The sequence below is a fragment of the Maniola jurtina genome, chromosome 9 (genome assembly GCF_905333055.1).
Source record: "Maniola jurtina chromosome 9, ilManJurt1.1, whole genome shotgun sequence".
Lineage (NCBI taxonomy): Eukaryota > Metazoa > Arthropoda > Insecta > Lepidoptera > Nymphalidae > Maniola > Maniola jurtina.
In genome coordinates this window covers 7,828,210-7,842,895 of record NC_060037.1, presented here as the reverse complement: position 1 = coordinate 7,842,895, position 14,686 = coordinate 7,828,210, and the positions used below count along the sequence as shown (strand labels likewise).

General features: G+C 36.8%; 2 protein-coding genes and 1 long non-coding RNA gene across 3 annotated transcripts; 1 reads left to right on the top strand and 2 right to left on the bottom strand.

The window, feature by feature from the left end:
* Positions 1 to 640: 640 nt before the first annotated feature.
* On the bottom strand, positions 641 to 4,602 carry LOC123868261 (DNA polymerase delta subunit 2). The gene is made up of 8 exons (XM_045910697.1): positions 4,155 to 4,602; positions 3,714 to 3,835; positions 3,356 to 3,449; positions 3,085 to 3,236; positions 2,694 to 2,870; positions 1,863 to 1,934; positions 1,160 to 1,396; positions 641 to 785 (listed from the first exon to the last, which is right to left on the bottom strand). The coding sequence occupies exons 1-8, from the start codon at positions 4,514 to 4,516 to the stop codon at positions 667 to 669; spliced, it is 1,335 nt and encodes a 444-aa protein (XP_045766653.1). The 5' UTR covers positions 4,517 to 4,602; the 3' UTR covers positions 641 to 666.
* A 635-nt stretch (positions 4,603 to 5,237) lies between these two features.
* On the top strand, positions 5,238 to 14,401 carry LOC123868132 (dynein axonemal intermediate chain 2-like). The gene is made up of 15 exons (XM_045910510.1): positions 5,238 to 5,484; positions 5,627 to 5,688; positions 5,881 to 6,034; positions 6,574 to 6,654; positions 6,739 to 6,832; positions 7,291 to 7,463; positions 8,125 to 8,284; positions 8,598 to 8,700; positions 11,289 to 11,440; positions 11,545 to 11,679; positions 11,756 to 11,837; positions 11,909 to 12,087; positions 12,642 to 12,774; positions 13,389 to 13,493; positions 14,168 to 14,401. Exons 1-15 carry the CDS (start codon positions 5,238 to 5,240, stop codon positions 14,378 to 14,380), a joined length of 2,073 nt encoding a protein of 690 aa, XP_045766466.1. The 3' UTR covers positions 14,381 to 14,401.
* On the bottom strand, positions 9,351 to 12,221 carry LOC123868134. The gene is made up of 3 exons (XR_006796596.1): positions 12,130 to 12,221; positions 11,861 to 11,862; positions 9,351 to 9,362 (listed from the first exon to the last, which is right to left on the bottom strand). It is a non-coding gene; the product is annotated as an uncharacterized LOC123868134 (long non-coding RNA).
* Positions 14,402 to 14,686: the final 285 nt, after the last annotated feature.

Here is a 14,686-nt window from a genome sequence, read left to right as displayed (position 1 = left end):
TGATAGCGACACTTTTGCAATTTATTCCATCAAAAAAGTCAAACGCTGCTCCAAAGAATTTAGAAATTAGAATAGACCAGAAGACTCAGAGTACAAGAGTCAAGAACATCGGCATCCGGAACTATAGAACGGGTAACATTGGTATAGTAGCGCGAGTTTTCAAGATTCCATTAAAAAATAGGTACCTACTTTATACGATAATATTTGTGTTATCAAGATTAAGTGTTCCTAGCCAGAGGTAAGGTAAAAACTAAATAACTTTTCCGATATATTGCTTTATTAAACTATATGGGATCTTCTTATATGGATTTTTCAATTATAATAACCTGAACCATAATTTTACTTGCGTTTGTGAGATATAATGTATCTAATATCTCATACTAACCCCACATTTTTTTTACCAAGGGGTCTAAAAAGTGGGTACATGGATGCCTACGGGATACTGTCCTATAGGCCCTGTAACTTATAACATAAACACAAAAAACAAGAGGTTTTACAAAAAGTTTTAATATTGGTAAATTAAGTTGCAGTGAAATTGCTGAATAGCTTTGGATCAAACTGTAATTTGTTCACAATAATATATCACAATAATATTATGTTTCTTATACCTAATAACATTAAAACAATTTGTAAAAAAAAAGAAAATACAACATTTAGGTATATCATTTATAATGAGGCAAATGTCATGCTATAACATTCTAAGTTTGCAAGATTAACCAAAGCCACTGTCTTTGATGAGCAAAAATCAGGAATGCATACTATTCTAATAGTTTGTCCTTCATCTCCTGAAAAGAAAATAAAACAAAAATGTTTAATTAGCATTATAATTAGTATTCATAACAGGTGCTTTTCTTATTAGTGATAAGAATTAAGAAAATAACGTAGGGTAGATTCTGTGTATACCACAGAATACTTATAGCACTAATCTTCCACATATAGAAGGATCATCCCTCAGATGTTTAAAAAAACCGGTCAAGTGCGAGTCGAGTCTCGCTCTTTTAGGGTTCCGTACGATAACGTAACGATCATGAGCTAGTTCATACTCTGACATACATTTTTGAGTAGCTGTGATCACAACCACTTTTGAGGGCTGGATCCGAGTGACATGGATGACATCGCGAGCATCATCTAGTTATTCAATATTATAAATATTGCATACCTTTAAACAAATCTGTAGCAAATCCATTGCAGTTACCGCTATAATATACTGCGGGACAGTTGTACATGGTAAACGGATCTGTATCCAAACATGGTGTGCTTGGTACTGTATCAGGGCATGTGGGTGCTACATGACGCCATTGCAGAGTTTTCTTCATTGCATTTAAATCAGAATCTATATTGCTATATCTCTTTATATCTTTTATAGGTTCACCTGATGTACCCAAACATACAAAACCTGAAAAACAAATGTATCATAGAAGAAATAAAAACAATCGGTGGATAGATAGAAGTAAGCTTTTTTTTTGCGTTGGTCCATGATAACATGGAACTAGAAACTTAATTCGCTATAATCCGCCAAAATGGACAAATCTCTATGGCACAATGTCCAGGATGCAATAGCACCGCCCGCACTACTACTAAAGAAGCAGGAAAAGCAAGCAATACACAACACCAACACACAACATTCTAGAACACACTCAACTAGTGTTGTGTGTGTGTGAGTGTGTGTATGTGTTTTAACAATAATAATAATTATTTTGAGATTTTGTTTTGTGATTTTTCACAAGCTACTTTAAGTAAGGTAGCTTGTGTTACATACAAAGAGGCTTTTCACATGATTTTTCACACTCTACATGTGAAATTGTTCATCTCATTAATTGCAACTCATATTCAAGCAAATTATTCATAAAAATTATAGTTACCCCCAATATCACATTCATAAGGATTAGCAACTCTGTTGAACGATTTGTATTCTATGGCTTTTGGAAATAAACCTGGAAATATTAACTTTCTTTATTATTACACTAAAGGCTTCATTTTTAGGGTTCCATAATAAAACAAGAAACCTTTATTACTTTGTCCAGTTATTTTGTCATAATGGTTAACTTATTTAACAAGGTATTGAAAGGGTTGATACCTTGGTTTTTGTTAAATAAGTGTACCTATATGTGTTTTAAGCAAATATATATCACATGCTTTAGCGGTGAGGGAAAGCATCGAGAGGAAACCTGCATGTCTGAAAGTTCTCCATAATGTTCTCAAAGGTGTGTGGTTTCTATGCAGCATCGTACCAGAACACGGCTTTGGCGGTAAGGTGGTAAGTCTCCCATGGCAGAAGCCTCCCACCAGACTAGACCAGAGGCAATCACACTTCACACCTCACACTAATATTATAAAGGCAAAAGTTTGTGGGTATGTGTGTATGTTTGTTACTCTTGTACGCAAAAGCTACCGAGCAGATTTGGCTGAAATTTAGAATAGAGATAGATTATACCCTGGATTAACACAGGCTACTTTTAATCCCGGAAAATTAAAGAGTTCCTATGGGATTTTTAAAAACCTATATCCACGCGAACGAAGACGCAGGCATCAGCTAGTAAATTATAAACTCTCAAATTTCTCTGCCGCGAATCGAGCGCGGGGCCTCCCGCTTATAAGACCACAGCGCTTACCACTGTGCAAGGGAGACTGTCAAATAGTCATCATGATGAACCTATGAATAATAATATATAAGCACTACGAAAAATACCCACAATAATGGAATGGCTTCTGTGGCAGCATGATACCAGTAGGGTCTTTGCAGCCAGGCATGAGGTCTAGTGGCGTAACAGCGCTGACAGCAGCCGCAAACGAGTCCACAACATCTGACGCCGCTATCACGTCTGATTCACTAAGTGTGGTCTCATCTGAATAATTTGCATACATTCCACCTGCATAAAGAGAACAATTTCCTTTGTCAGTCATGAGCCATGGCATACTATTGAAGTATTTAGGTTTTTTAAAATACTATGGGAACTTTAATTTTAACAGATAAATAGTAGTACCTAAATACTGTATTCATTAAAATCAACTATGATTGGCCATGATAAGACAGACAAACATGATTTAACATTTTATATTTTATATTAATTTAAATATGAATACCTGCAATTATAACTCTAATAATCTTGGAGACTTCCTCTTGATATTCTGATGTGCCACAAAAACCTGATAGCCACTCTGTGAAAAGACTCAAGGCAAACAAATGGTCTCCACTCTTTGAGGCTAGGTTTAGACCTGACATCAAAACTATGTATCTAAAACAAGGACATTTAAATTTTTAGGGTTCCATACCTCAAAAGGAAAAACTTTGAGGTTTGGAACTCTAAAAACTAATGAGTAAATCAAATATCAAATGTAAATATGTACTGTATACCTATCACTAGTTAATACTGGCAATGGTTTTTGTATGCTACATCCAGCCCAGCATACATCTTTGATTGTAAAAACACCATTGTCATCCTCAGATCCTGAAAGAAATAGATAATAGTAAAGCTCAAGGACAGAGGCTATAAGTTGCAGGTGTTCATTTAGAAAAAAAATGCATGCGCAACTCTATGTTGCATGTTCATGTGTATCAAACCTGCAAATTATGTTTTGGCAATGTGGTGTATAAAAATGTACTTAAATAAGCAATTTGCAGTAAAATACAGTAAATAGATTAATTTAAAGTATGTGTTTTATTTGCAAAATAATTTTTGTAATTCGAATTTACTGTAGCAGTCAATAATCACCTAGTAAAGCAGCAACAACACCAGTTACAACTTCATTTACATCAACACAATCCCCAGATAACTTTACTCTTTGCAACTCATCCTCCAACACTAAACTGTCTGTCTCGTGGACAAAGTGGGTCCTGTGCGAAACAAAACAAATTCATTATAATTTGACTAACACAATCTAACTAAGGGGCACATATTTTTTATTTTTTGATAATTTTAATTCATAATGTATTTTAATCTCATCAAGATTATTTGTATAGGCTGATATTGATAGAACATCTCCAGCCTACTTTATTCACAAACTATGTTGGTAGGTACATAATAAAATGGCAGGAAACACAAAACCCGGCAATAAGGTGGTTAATACTTACCAAGTTTTGTTGACACGAAAGTTAATTAGGATAAACTTGGTATGAGTGATGTAACAAAAAGTAGTTAGTTAATATTACAAACCTTGCAGGTTGTGGTATAATCTCAAGCTGATCAGAAAGCTCCTTCAATATACTTGGTTTTAATTCTTGAAGTTTGAATAGGGTACCTATTATAACACACGTTGTACCTTTGTCTCTCAAGTCGCATAGCTTTAAAATCTTGTATTTATTACCCCACCTCTTATTTATAATAGGCTGTAGTATATTTCTAAAAGTATTTAGTCTAGCGGAGTAAATGTGAGCATATTGTTTTGAAAAATCACGGGAAACATTATAAAACCTTTTCGACGTATCGGTATGCTCAATCGTAGGTCGCTCTATTTCTTGGACTTCAAATTTCTTCGTTTCATTATCAGATACATTTGATTCAACTTTAAATAGCATATTTTCGTTTAAATATCTATTTCTAGGTTTCTAATTTTTAAAGTTTTGCCAAAACAAGCCCCGCGCTAATTTTTAATAGCTGTCAAGTTCACAGATAATCCATATGTAATCCATCAAATGCGACAGATTAAAAATGGTCAATGCTCGCCTTCAGACCATAGAGATAGTTTATCTGAGAATCAATGTTAATTTAGTTTTTTTCAAACTGGTTTTACGGCTCTGGACTCAACCTGTGTCAATTTTGTCAACGTTTTTCAAGTTTATTTTATGGTGTTTTAATGAATCTTTAATACATAGGTACTTATGAAAAGAGTATTCATAGCTGTGGACTCTAGAAAAACGGTCCTGTAGCGAGAAATGCTACATTACCGTTTGTGGCATGCTAGTCTCTGCTAAGTTTAAGTTAATTAAGTTTTATATCCTAGACTAGAATCCAGAGCCGTAAAAAAAACAACCAAATTCAAAAACACTGGCAAGGACTTCGTCTGTGTTGGGGCGTGCTCTGCCTTTTAGGAGTGTTTTTTTGTTAAAACTGACTGGAAATCGCTCTAAAGGGGTGCCGTGCGTATGTCGGCGAGTGCCGGCACAGACGGGGTTCATACTTGTATATTTTAACTAACTTGTTACAAATAACTACAAACTTGACATTGGTTAATCTTTGTAAAACCAGAAGAGAAAAAAAAAATAAAACACTGGCAACCTAACCATAACACTTGCGAAAATGGCGGGAGTTCAAAAAGTTTGCCTGAATAATTTAAATATTAATATTAATAATGCATTAATTGTAGGAATTATTATAGCAAAAAATAGTCCTCGAACTGTAGGTTCAAAAAAGAAGAATGGCGAATCACGGGGCGTCATGTCTTTTACGTTACGTGATTCCACTATTGATACAATTAACGCGGACGTTTGGGGTTCTGAATACTTTGTAATCACATTCTACGAAAGATTTCTTGTTGGAGACGTTGGTAATTAATAGGATATATTATTTTATTATGAAATATTAATTTTATTAATTATTAATTTAAATATTTTTTAATTAATAGGTATTAGTTAATAAATCTAATTTGTAACTAAATAATGTATTGTTTGAAAATAACTTTTTTGCAGTCGCTATCTCATCCCCGAAGATTTGTATCAAGAGTGGTGACAACGAAATTTATAGACCGCAGGTTCGAATTTATTATAGTTAAATAACTAATTAAGCATAATGTTGTAAGATATATGTCCAAGCCATAATCTCGTCTCCTTTTTAAGTAAAGTACCTACTGTAGATTAAGTAGCTTATTGAGTTTAGAGTAGCTTATTGAGTGTACTTACTTTGCATAATCTCACTCTCAGCTTATGTAATGTGCTGGTTTAAGGCGACGTCTCCTTTCTACCTGTCACTGAGCGAAGGCTCATCCGACATGAGCATTTTCGACGGCGATACATTCGGCTCGTACTTGCCACTCCTCCATATTCCTACTAAGCCATGCGCGGGGTACTGCGGCCTTTCAGAAGTTTTGAAAATTACAGGTAATCATCTTCTATACACCTACTTTAGAATATTTTAGTAGGTAACTTACAGGTTTAGAAGGATGAAGGATTACTCCGCAGACATTTTAAATAAATAGCGACTTGTTATAACGCAATTCAGCTCTCAGCAGCTGTGTGGACTGAAATAGGGGGCCTCTCTTTTTTTCGTTTCGTTTTTCAGTTCCTCAAATAACAGCGTTTTAAAGTAGGTACCTAATTAAATATCACTTGCTTTAACGGTGAAGGAAAACATCGTGAGGAAACCTGAATACCTGCGAGAGTTCTCCATAATGTTCTCAAAAGTGTGTGAAGTCTGCTAATCCGCACTTGTCCAGCGTGGTAGACTATGGCCTACTACCTTTGTTACTCTGAGAGACCTGTGCTCTGTAGTGACCCGGCGATGGATTGATCATGATGATATTATGACTACCTAAAATTAGACAAATAAAATAACTACGTTTGTATAAAATAGATATTAGGTACTAAATAGATAAATATTTAGGTAGTAAATAAATCGTAGGTATATAATTTTATTACAGAACAAACAAACAATGTTTACGTAGACTTATTGATAGTAGTCAAGTCGGTGAAACCAGCGAAAACTATCAAAACAAAAGCAGGTTGGTACCATTTTATTTTTATGCAGTTTTTAAGTTTGTCGTGACTTATCTGCTATCTTTTACCTACTCGATTTTACGTTTAAGGTACAGACATGACGGTGCGTACCGTTGAAATAATGGACAATACAACACCTGCTTCTTTAATCCTCGATATATTTGATATTGACACAATTCAAAGGTAACCAACCTAATGCCAACCAATTCGTTAGAACTTTTAGATATTTAGGCACTGAAATAAAATAGGTAGGTACTCTGGAAAAGATGTGCCATACAAAATAACGCTTCCAACTCTGCATTGTCAAGGGCTAACTTCTCATCAAAAAACAACTGGAAGTGTCGTGCTCGCTTACTTGTACCATTATGAAACCTCTAGGTCCATCCCATGATTCCGTAAAGAAGCTTCGGTAAAAAAATCCTTCTAGCAGCCACTTTTCCAGATGCAGTATTCTAAAATCTTAATGCGAGCGTCAGTCAGACGTTTTATTTGCAATAATATTGTGAACTTTGAAAAAATTAAGGATTCTTAAAAAAATCGTAGTTTTTGCTATGGTATCTTATCAGTAGTCATCAGTACTATCACCTGTCTTCGTCTGTGCTAGCGTTCTGGTTACACCCTGTATATTAAAATAATTACAGAGCCGAGCAATGGCGTCCGTTAGAAAGCGTGCTGTTCATAGCGGACGCTCGCGTCTCGTGGCGTAGCTTTGCGGTGCGCGTGCAAACGTGCTTTCGAAGCGTGGTTACCCACCAACCGCATACCCCCGAGGCGGAAACACTACGGCTTTACATACGCAATCAGGCTAATACACGTAAGTTCAATTAAAACTGTTGCTGAAATTGAACGTAGCTTGACACCAAAGTTGAAATCTATAGAGCGCACTTTAACTTTACTTAGACTTAAGTTTCAGTTAAAATGAGACAGATTTATGCCAGCAGTATAACGCTGTCTCGTTTTAACAGTCTTAAGTCTGATAGATTTCAGCCTTAGGCTGAGATCTACAGACACTGTAGACTCTTCACTCTGAGACAGCCTTATACCGCTAGCATAAATCTGTCTCGTTTTAAATGAAACTTAACAGGGCTCTCTCCGTCACTCGCTTCATACAATCGTAGTTCCAATTTCATTTGAATATTAAGCAACCAAGTCCATGAAATTTTGTAGACATATTTTAGAAACTAATATCTGTGTCTACTAAACTACATAAATGAAAAACTAAATTGCAAGTAATGCTATCCTTTCCCGCACTACATTATGAAAGAGATAGCACTATTTTAAAGGCCGGAACGCATTACAGCGACGCCGGGCGTCGATTCGCTTCGCATCAAAATATTCTATATGTCATCACGCGATGTGCAGTGTTGCAGCATCGCTCTAGTGTGACATGCACCTAAGAAATAAATTTACGATTACGAATACGGTCCGGCCTTCAGTGTACCGAATTAACACTAATAATGCAAGTTATTCGTTAGGCGGAGGTGAAGCAGCCGCTTGGGCAGCTTGGAGTGGCGAGCGCGCGAACACAGCCTCTGTGTCGCAAATTAGAGACCGCCTCAGCTCCGGGGTTCCATTCTGCGCCGCTCTACATGCATTACTCACTCATCTGGATTTAGATGAGTTTGTGACATCCAAGTAAGAGAATCGTGGGCCATGCACTTTACAATTATTTTCAAAAGCACTAAAATAATCCCTAACGTTCGCTCGAATACACGATCGTAGTTATATTATACCAACGCATTATAATGCTACATCATCAATATTGCCGCCTATTTATATTTATCATGTCATTATACTCATTATATTCTCAAACATTAAACCAAAACTTCGGTAGGAAACCAGCAAATCAGTGTTGCTGATCAAATCCGGTTCGAAGAACCAATTTACCAGTCCAAATTTAAATTTGTGAAAAAGAATAAGTAATAAGTACTTTATTTTATCTCTCTAGGGATGCAAATCTGGAAGAATTGAGGATTCGCTTGGCAGATCACACCGGCGAACTAAACGCAAGAATACCTGTTAACGTACTTGAAGACGCATTTGGATACTCTGTAAGAATCATTGACCTACCTACTTCATCATTATCAACCCATCGCCGGCTCATTACTGAGCACAGGTGTCTTCTTAGAATGAAAAGGGGGATGGAAGTGCGGTTTGGCAGACTTCACACCTTTGAGACCATTGTGAAGAACTCTCAGGTATGCAGGTTTTCTCATAATTTTTTCCTTCACCGTTAAAGCAAGTAACTAATATTTAATTACAATAAACGCACATAACTCAGAAAAGTTAGAGGTGCTTGCAAGGGATCGAACCCCAACCTTAACCACTAAGCTATTACGGCTCTTAAGAACATACCTACTTAATCAGTCTAAACTGTGAGCTATGTATATAATTCCTTATTCCATTTTACATGACAGGCTGATCAATTCAAATCGATGTCGGCAGATGAAAGAGCCTCTATCCGTTGGAGATTTTTGCTAGAGCAGTGCAGTACAAAGATAGCCGTGACTCCGCCGCGCCTTATTGTCTTAAGTTTACGACGCGCTTCACCAGCGGATCCAATACCACTGTATTAACTAATATTGGTTCAATACGAATTATAATTCTATTTCCTTTTAATGTCCACGATAGTTTTGGCAAATTGAAATACTACAAATAGCTAGTTTACCAGTTACCTGCCGATACAAAAATTGTGGATACCGTTAGCAAATGTCTGCTTTGTGTTTCATGTTCATTTGGATCAATAAATATTTTTTTTTTTCATAATTGGATTGTTTATTGAATTAATGTCTTCCCGGCCGATTTGCGGCAACGGCGCGCAGTCAATGGATTCGGAGTTAGAGCTCAAACACAGTGCACTCTTTATTTCCTTACTTCCATAATCCGATGGAACGGCAATCATACACTACCGGACAGAGATCAGCCGTTGGACAACTTTAGTGCTCACCGAGCCACGGGGGTGACTGCCTGCCAATTTCCTAAAACCGGGCTAGTACTGAGAATTTCTTGACCAAAAAACTCGTACCTATTTTTGGCCAAATCCGGGAATCGAATCCAAGACCTCGTAATTCGCAGTCGAACACTAACCACTAGCCAACGAGGCAGTTATTTTAAAGATAAATACCAAATATAAATAAGCTACTGTCGAACCTCTGATAGTTTCTTAGCTACGACCACTTTTATTGATCAAACAACTTGCAAAGCACGCGTGAACGTGAAAGAAAATCAGATATTAACAAAAAAATATAAAATGGTAGAGAAGCCAGAAAAAACAGACATCACTTACGAGTACATAAGACGTAGAAGGGAATTTGGAAGGCAACTGCTTTTTGAGGATCACGGTCCTGAACTATGTGTCAGTATACCTTCCAATCCAGCCATGTACAAACACTACATACTAAGGAATCCAGTGCATGCTGCCATCCAGAATACTGGAACTATGTCAGAACATTGGGTAAATTCTGTAAGGTAAGAGCGTAATCACCATCATCATTATCAATCGATAGACGTCAACTGTTGGACATCACTTTCTGTATCGAGGATTAGTGGAGGGGTCTTCCAAGTTCCAACGCTGCGCTTTCTGTTGTGAGGTGGCCATTCGAGCACCTTGGGGCACCTAAGTCTCTCGTGTTTTAGAACCATGGGCTTTTCTCACTGCCACTTCAGCTTTGCAAACCGTTTAGCCATGTAGAGCATACATACATAATTTTTGTGTAACGCAATAGCCAGTGAACAGTGACCACGAAACATCAAAAACAAATTATTGTCATGAACATCAAAAACCTTAATGTTCTTTCGAACTACCCTAGATGTCAAACTTTTTTTAGAGCTGAATACACCAGTTCAGGCATGAATCACATAGAAGGCGGCTGGCCTAAAGACATCAACACGAATGACCCAGAAGCTATGCAAAGATATCGACGTAAAATTGAAAAAGATGACGCTTATATCCACGCGGTTATGCATCTTGGGCATGTAAGGAACATAACAAAATGTACCTAATGAACGAAATGTAGGACTTGAAAATTTTAAATTTGGTTTTTTGTAGAGCATGGAGCATAATATTCTACAAAACAACGCCGTGGATATGTACGAAATCTATTATTCTGAGCTCAGCACCATCCCACCTGTGGAACGCAGCAGTTGTCATACAGTGAACGTGTATAGAGAACCAGGTGGAAACCGAAGACCGGTTCGCTCCCTGTCGTGGCAAGCAGATGGAGCTCGATTAGCATCTGCACACGCTGACGTCAACTTCATGAGAAATACAAGAAGTCTTCAATTTTCTTACATTTGGGATATAGGTAGAACCAACTTATCAATAAGTTTGTCTGAGAATGTTGCAACTACTGAGTAGATAAAGATTAAACAAGATTATTAATACTTATTCTTTCAGAAAACGCAAACGCACCCGAGCTGGTAATCTCACCTCCACAACCTCTACTGGATTTACAATACAACCCACGTGATCAACATATTCTTGTTGGTGGAATGATGAATGGCCAAGTGAATAGAAAAGAAATTCACCAAAATATTTAATGTCATACTTAAATATTTTGGTGAATTTCTTGTCAGGCATAAAAGGCCTTAGATTAGAGGTTTTTTCAACTAACAATCTGATAGTTTGTTTATTTTCTAGGTAGGATGTTGGGACATGCGAAGAGGCAGCGAAGCGGTGGCACTTTGTCCACCACACGTAGCTCACAGAGACTTAGCCAGTAAAGTACTTTTTATTAACTCCAAAACCGGCGCAGACTTTTTCTCCTCCTCCCCTGACGGTGTTGTCAAGTGGTCAGTAAAAGCTTTACATCGTACTAAAACAGCAGACACAATTTGGACCGCAATTAGTTTTATGAAGAAGCAATAAATAAATAAAAAATTGAAGTTTATTACAGGTGGGACATCAGAAATACTAGCGAACCTACAGATTCCATGATAATAGATCCTGTCAAAACCAACAATGATACTCAAGGCATCGAAAATGCTTTAGGTATTTCTGCTTTAGAGTATGAACCTACTATACCGACGCGGTAAGAAAACAGATTTGATATTTAATCTAAGTCTTATTTTAAGACTTGTGGATGTTAAAATCCTTTTATTTTTCAGCTTTATGGTAGGAACTGAAACAGGATTAGTAATTGGAGGAAATCGAAAAGGAAAAACACCTCTGGAAAAGCTACCTTCTAAGGTAAAAAGTAATATCAGCAATACATCTATTACAGTGCCAAAACATTTTTTTTAATCATTACTTAATTTTAGTATGAAGCTCATTTAGGACCAGTTTATGCGCTGCAGAGAAATCCCACATTTTTGAAGAATTTCCTAACCGTTGGGGATTGGACAGCTCGAGTATGGAGCGAAGATTGTCGCGAGTCGTCTATACTCTGGACGTATGCACACAGAACCAAGCTTACTGACGGAGCATGGAATCCGATAAGGTATTCCGTATAAACATTTACAGTAGAGGGCCTATATAGTACGGCTCCTTAGCTTTAAATACGGTCCCATCCGGAAAAAAGCGTAAAACTTGGCATGCATGTAGCTTTGGCATATAGTTATGACTCGTAAAAGTAGAAACACGTCGAGTTTTTCCAAAGCTACATGTCACATCTACATGCATGCCATGTTTTATGCTTTCTTCCGGATGGGACCGTATTTTCGATTTTCTTAAGCTAAAAACCTGTAATACTACTAGATATATAAACCATTTTTTTTAAACATAGAACTACTCAATTTTTCTAATGCTATATTGTACATTGTATTGAAGAAATATTTTTGCCTGAGAGAAAAAGAGATTACATACTCTTTGAGAGAGAGTTTATCAGGCGACTCGCTTATACACGTGACACAATATTTCTATTAAACTGACAAATCTAAAAGCAGTAGGTACCAACCATTCTTTTCCTTCATTTTGAAAAGGATTAGGTACACTAATTTTATGACCTGTTAATTAGGTCTAGAATTTATACAGGGCTTGGTCGTTGAATTTCAGATTCTCGCTTTTGCTAGTGACGCAGTGGGATGGCTGTCTGTCCTGTTGGGACCTCTTACGTCGGCGCAGCGCACCAATCGTCACTGCACAGCTTTGTGATGAGCCTTTACTACGCCTTCGACCACATGAAGGGGTAAAGATTGTTAACTGAAGTTAGACTTTACTGTACGCATTGACTTAATAATAGTAGGTGTGGACGAGGGCTTAGAAACAAAATGGCAAAGCTCAAGTGGTTTGCACACATATACACATCTGTGTTTCTTATTACGAAAGTTTTATAATATCAACTTAAGTTTAATATAAACCTTAACAAATATAAAGTTTAGTGACGAATACAAAATATTTGACCTCTAGTCATCAACAGTAAAAAAAAAATCAAATAAGAACAAAAACATTTATTCTAAAATAAAACTTAACATAGCAATAAGTCAAATGAGTAAGTTGAAGTAAGCATATTGGCTGTTATTTTTCGGTTCGCATTTAACTTATTTCATTTGAGCATTTTAATTCCACGGCTGTACGCGACGATTACTGTTCAAACGAGAGACGGAGACAGCGTTATATCGCTGACATTCAATCTGTCTCGTTTTAAGTGAAACTTAAACCTAAGCAAAGTAAAAGTATACTCAATAAAGGAGAACATTTTTATAATCCCAGCCTTAAACTTGTTTCATACATAATTAGAAACTTCTACGCATGCTATAATTCTCGGTAGTTTCTACTACAAATTATTATTATTATGCTCAGGGTCAGTTGGTGGCATGCGGCAGTAGTCTGGGCACTATCTACTTAGCAGAGTTATCACAAAATCTTGGAACTGCTGATAAAAACGACAAACAACTTTTAACCCATGTAAGTTTTGAATTCATGTATTCAATAAATGAAGGTGAAAAGAAGATTAATTACAAATTATGATTCACATAATATACGTAAATCATTTCGGATTTCAGAACCAATTTTTTAGTCAAAGTAGATTTATGGTCGACTCAATCGTAAATCTAATGTAAATCGAGCCCAAAAACAATACTTTGACAATTTATTTTAGGACATAAGGACGCCCTTAAAAATTTAAGGGCGTCTGCTACCGGGTTGCTACGACACTAAAGTTAAAATCTATAGAGCGCACTTTGACTTTGCTTAGACTTAAGGTTCAGTTAAAAAGAGACAGATTTATGCCAGCGGTATAAAGCTGTCTCATTTTAACAGTGTCTTAAGTTTGAGCAAAGTCAAAGTGCGCTCTGTAGATCTTAGCCTAATAGCGTGATGTGCACGCAAGTATGACGTGATTTCTAATACTATTCCGAAGAAAATAAAAAAAAAATTACACTTTATATTTTGACGTAAGATATTTTACACCTTCGTTATCTGTGATCTCACAAAGCCACCATGATCCAAACTTCATAGTCGCTAACTTACAGCTTTTAGAAATAACGAAGGTCTGGCTCTCACAAGCTTTTTGGTCAAAGATATTTTTTTTTGATTGAAAAATCATCAAAAAAAAACATACATTTTTCGTTTTCTTTTAGATTCTAGATCGTGAAAATAAACGGGAACGAATACTAGAAGCCCGTATGAGAGAGATAAGACTGCGAATGCGGCAAGACCGAGACGGGGGACAACAGCTGGGCGAGAGCGAGGCGTGCGTGAGTGACAAGGACCTGGAGGAGGCCACCGCGGACTACATGGCGACGGTCAGCGACCTGCAAGCGCAGCAGCAGAAAAGCCAACAGACGTCTTAGGTGAAATACGACTAAATACTACCCATGAATGTATAATTAAGGTGGACCAGACGCTCTAATACCTAAGAGAAATATAACAGCTACGCGATAGAAAGAGGGGTGTTCAGGCATTGAACTTCGGCGGACTGTTCCGTCTTACCAAGAGTCGCTATTTATTTAAACGTCTGCTGAGTAATCCTTCGGTACCTGGTAGATGCTATCATTAGGTTAACATAATGAGTACATACCTATGGATAGAGTAACTCCAAATACTACTTATAGTACTTATACTACAGACTGTAGTCTACAGTATAGTACTTTTCTCTC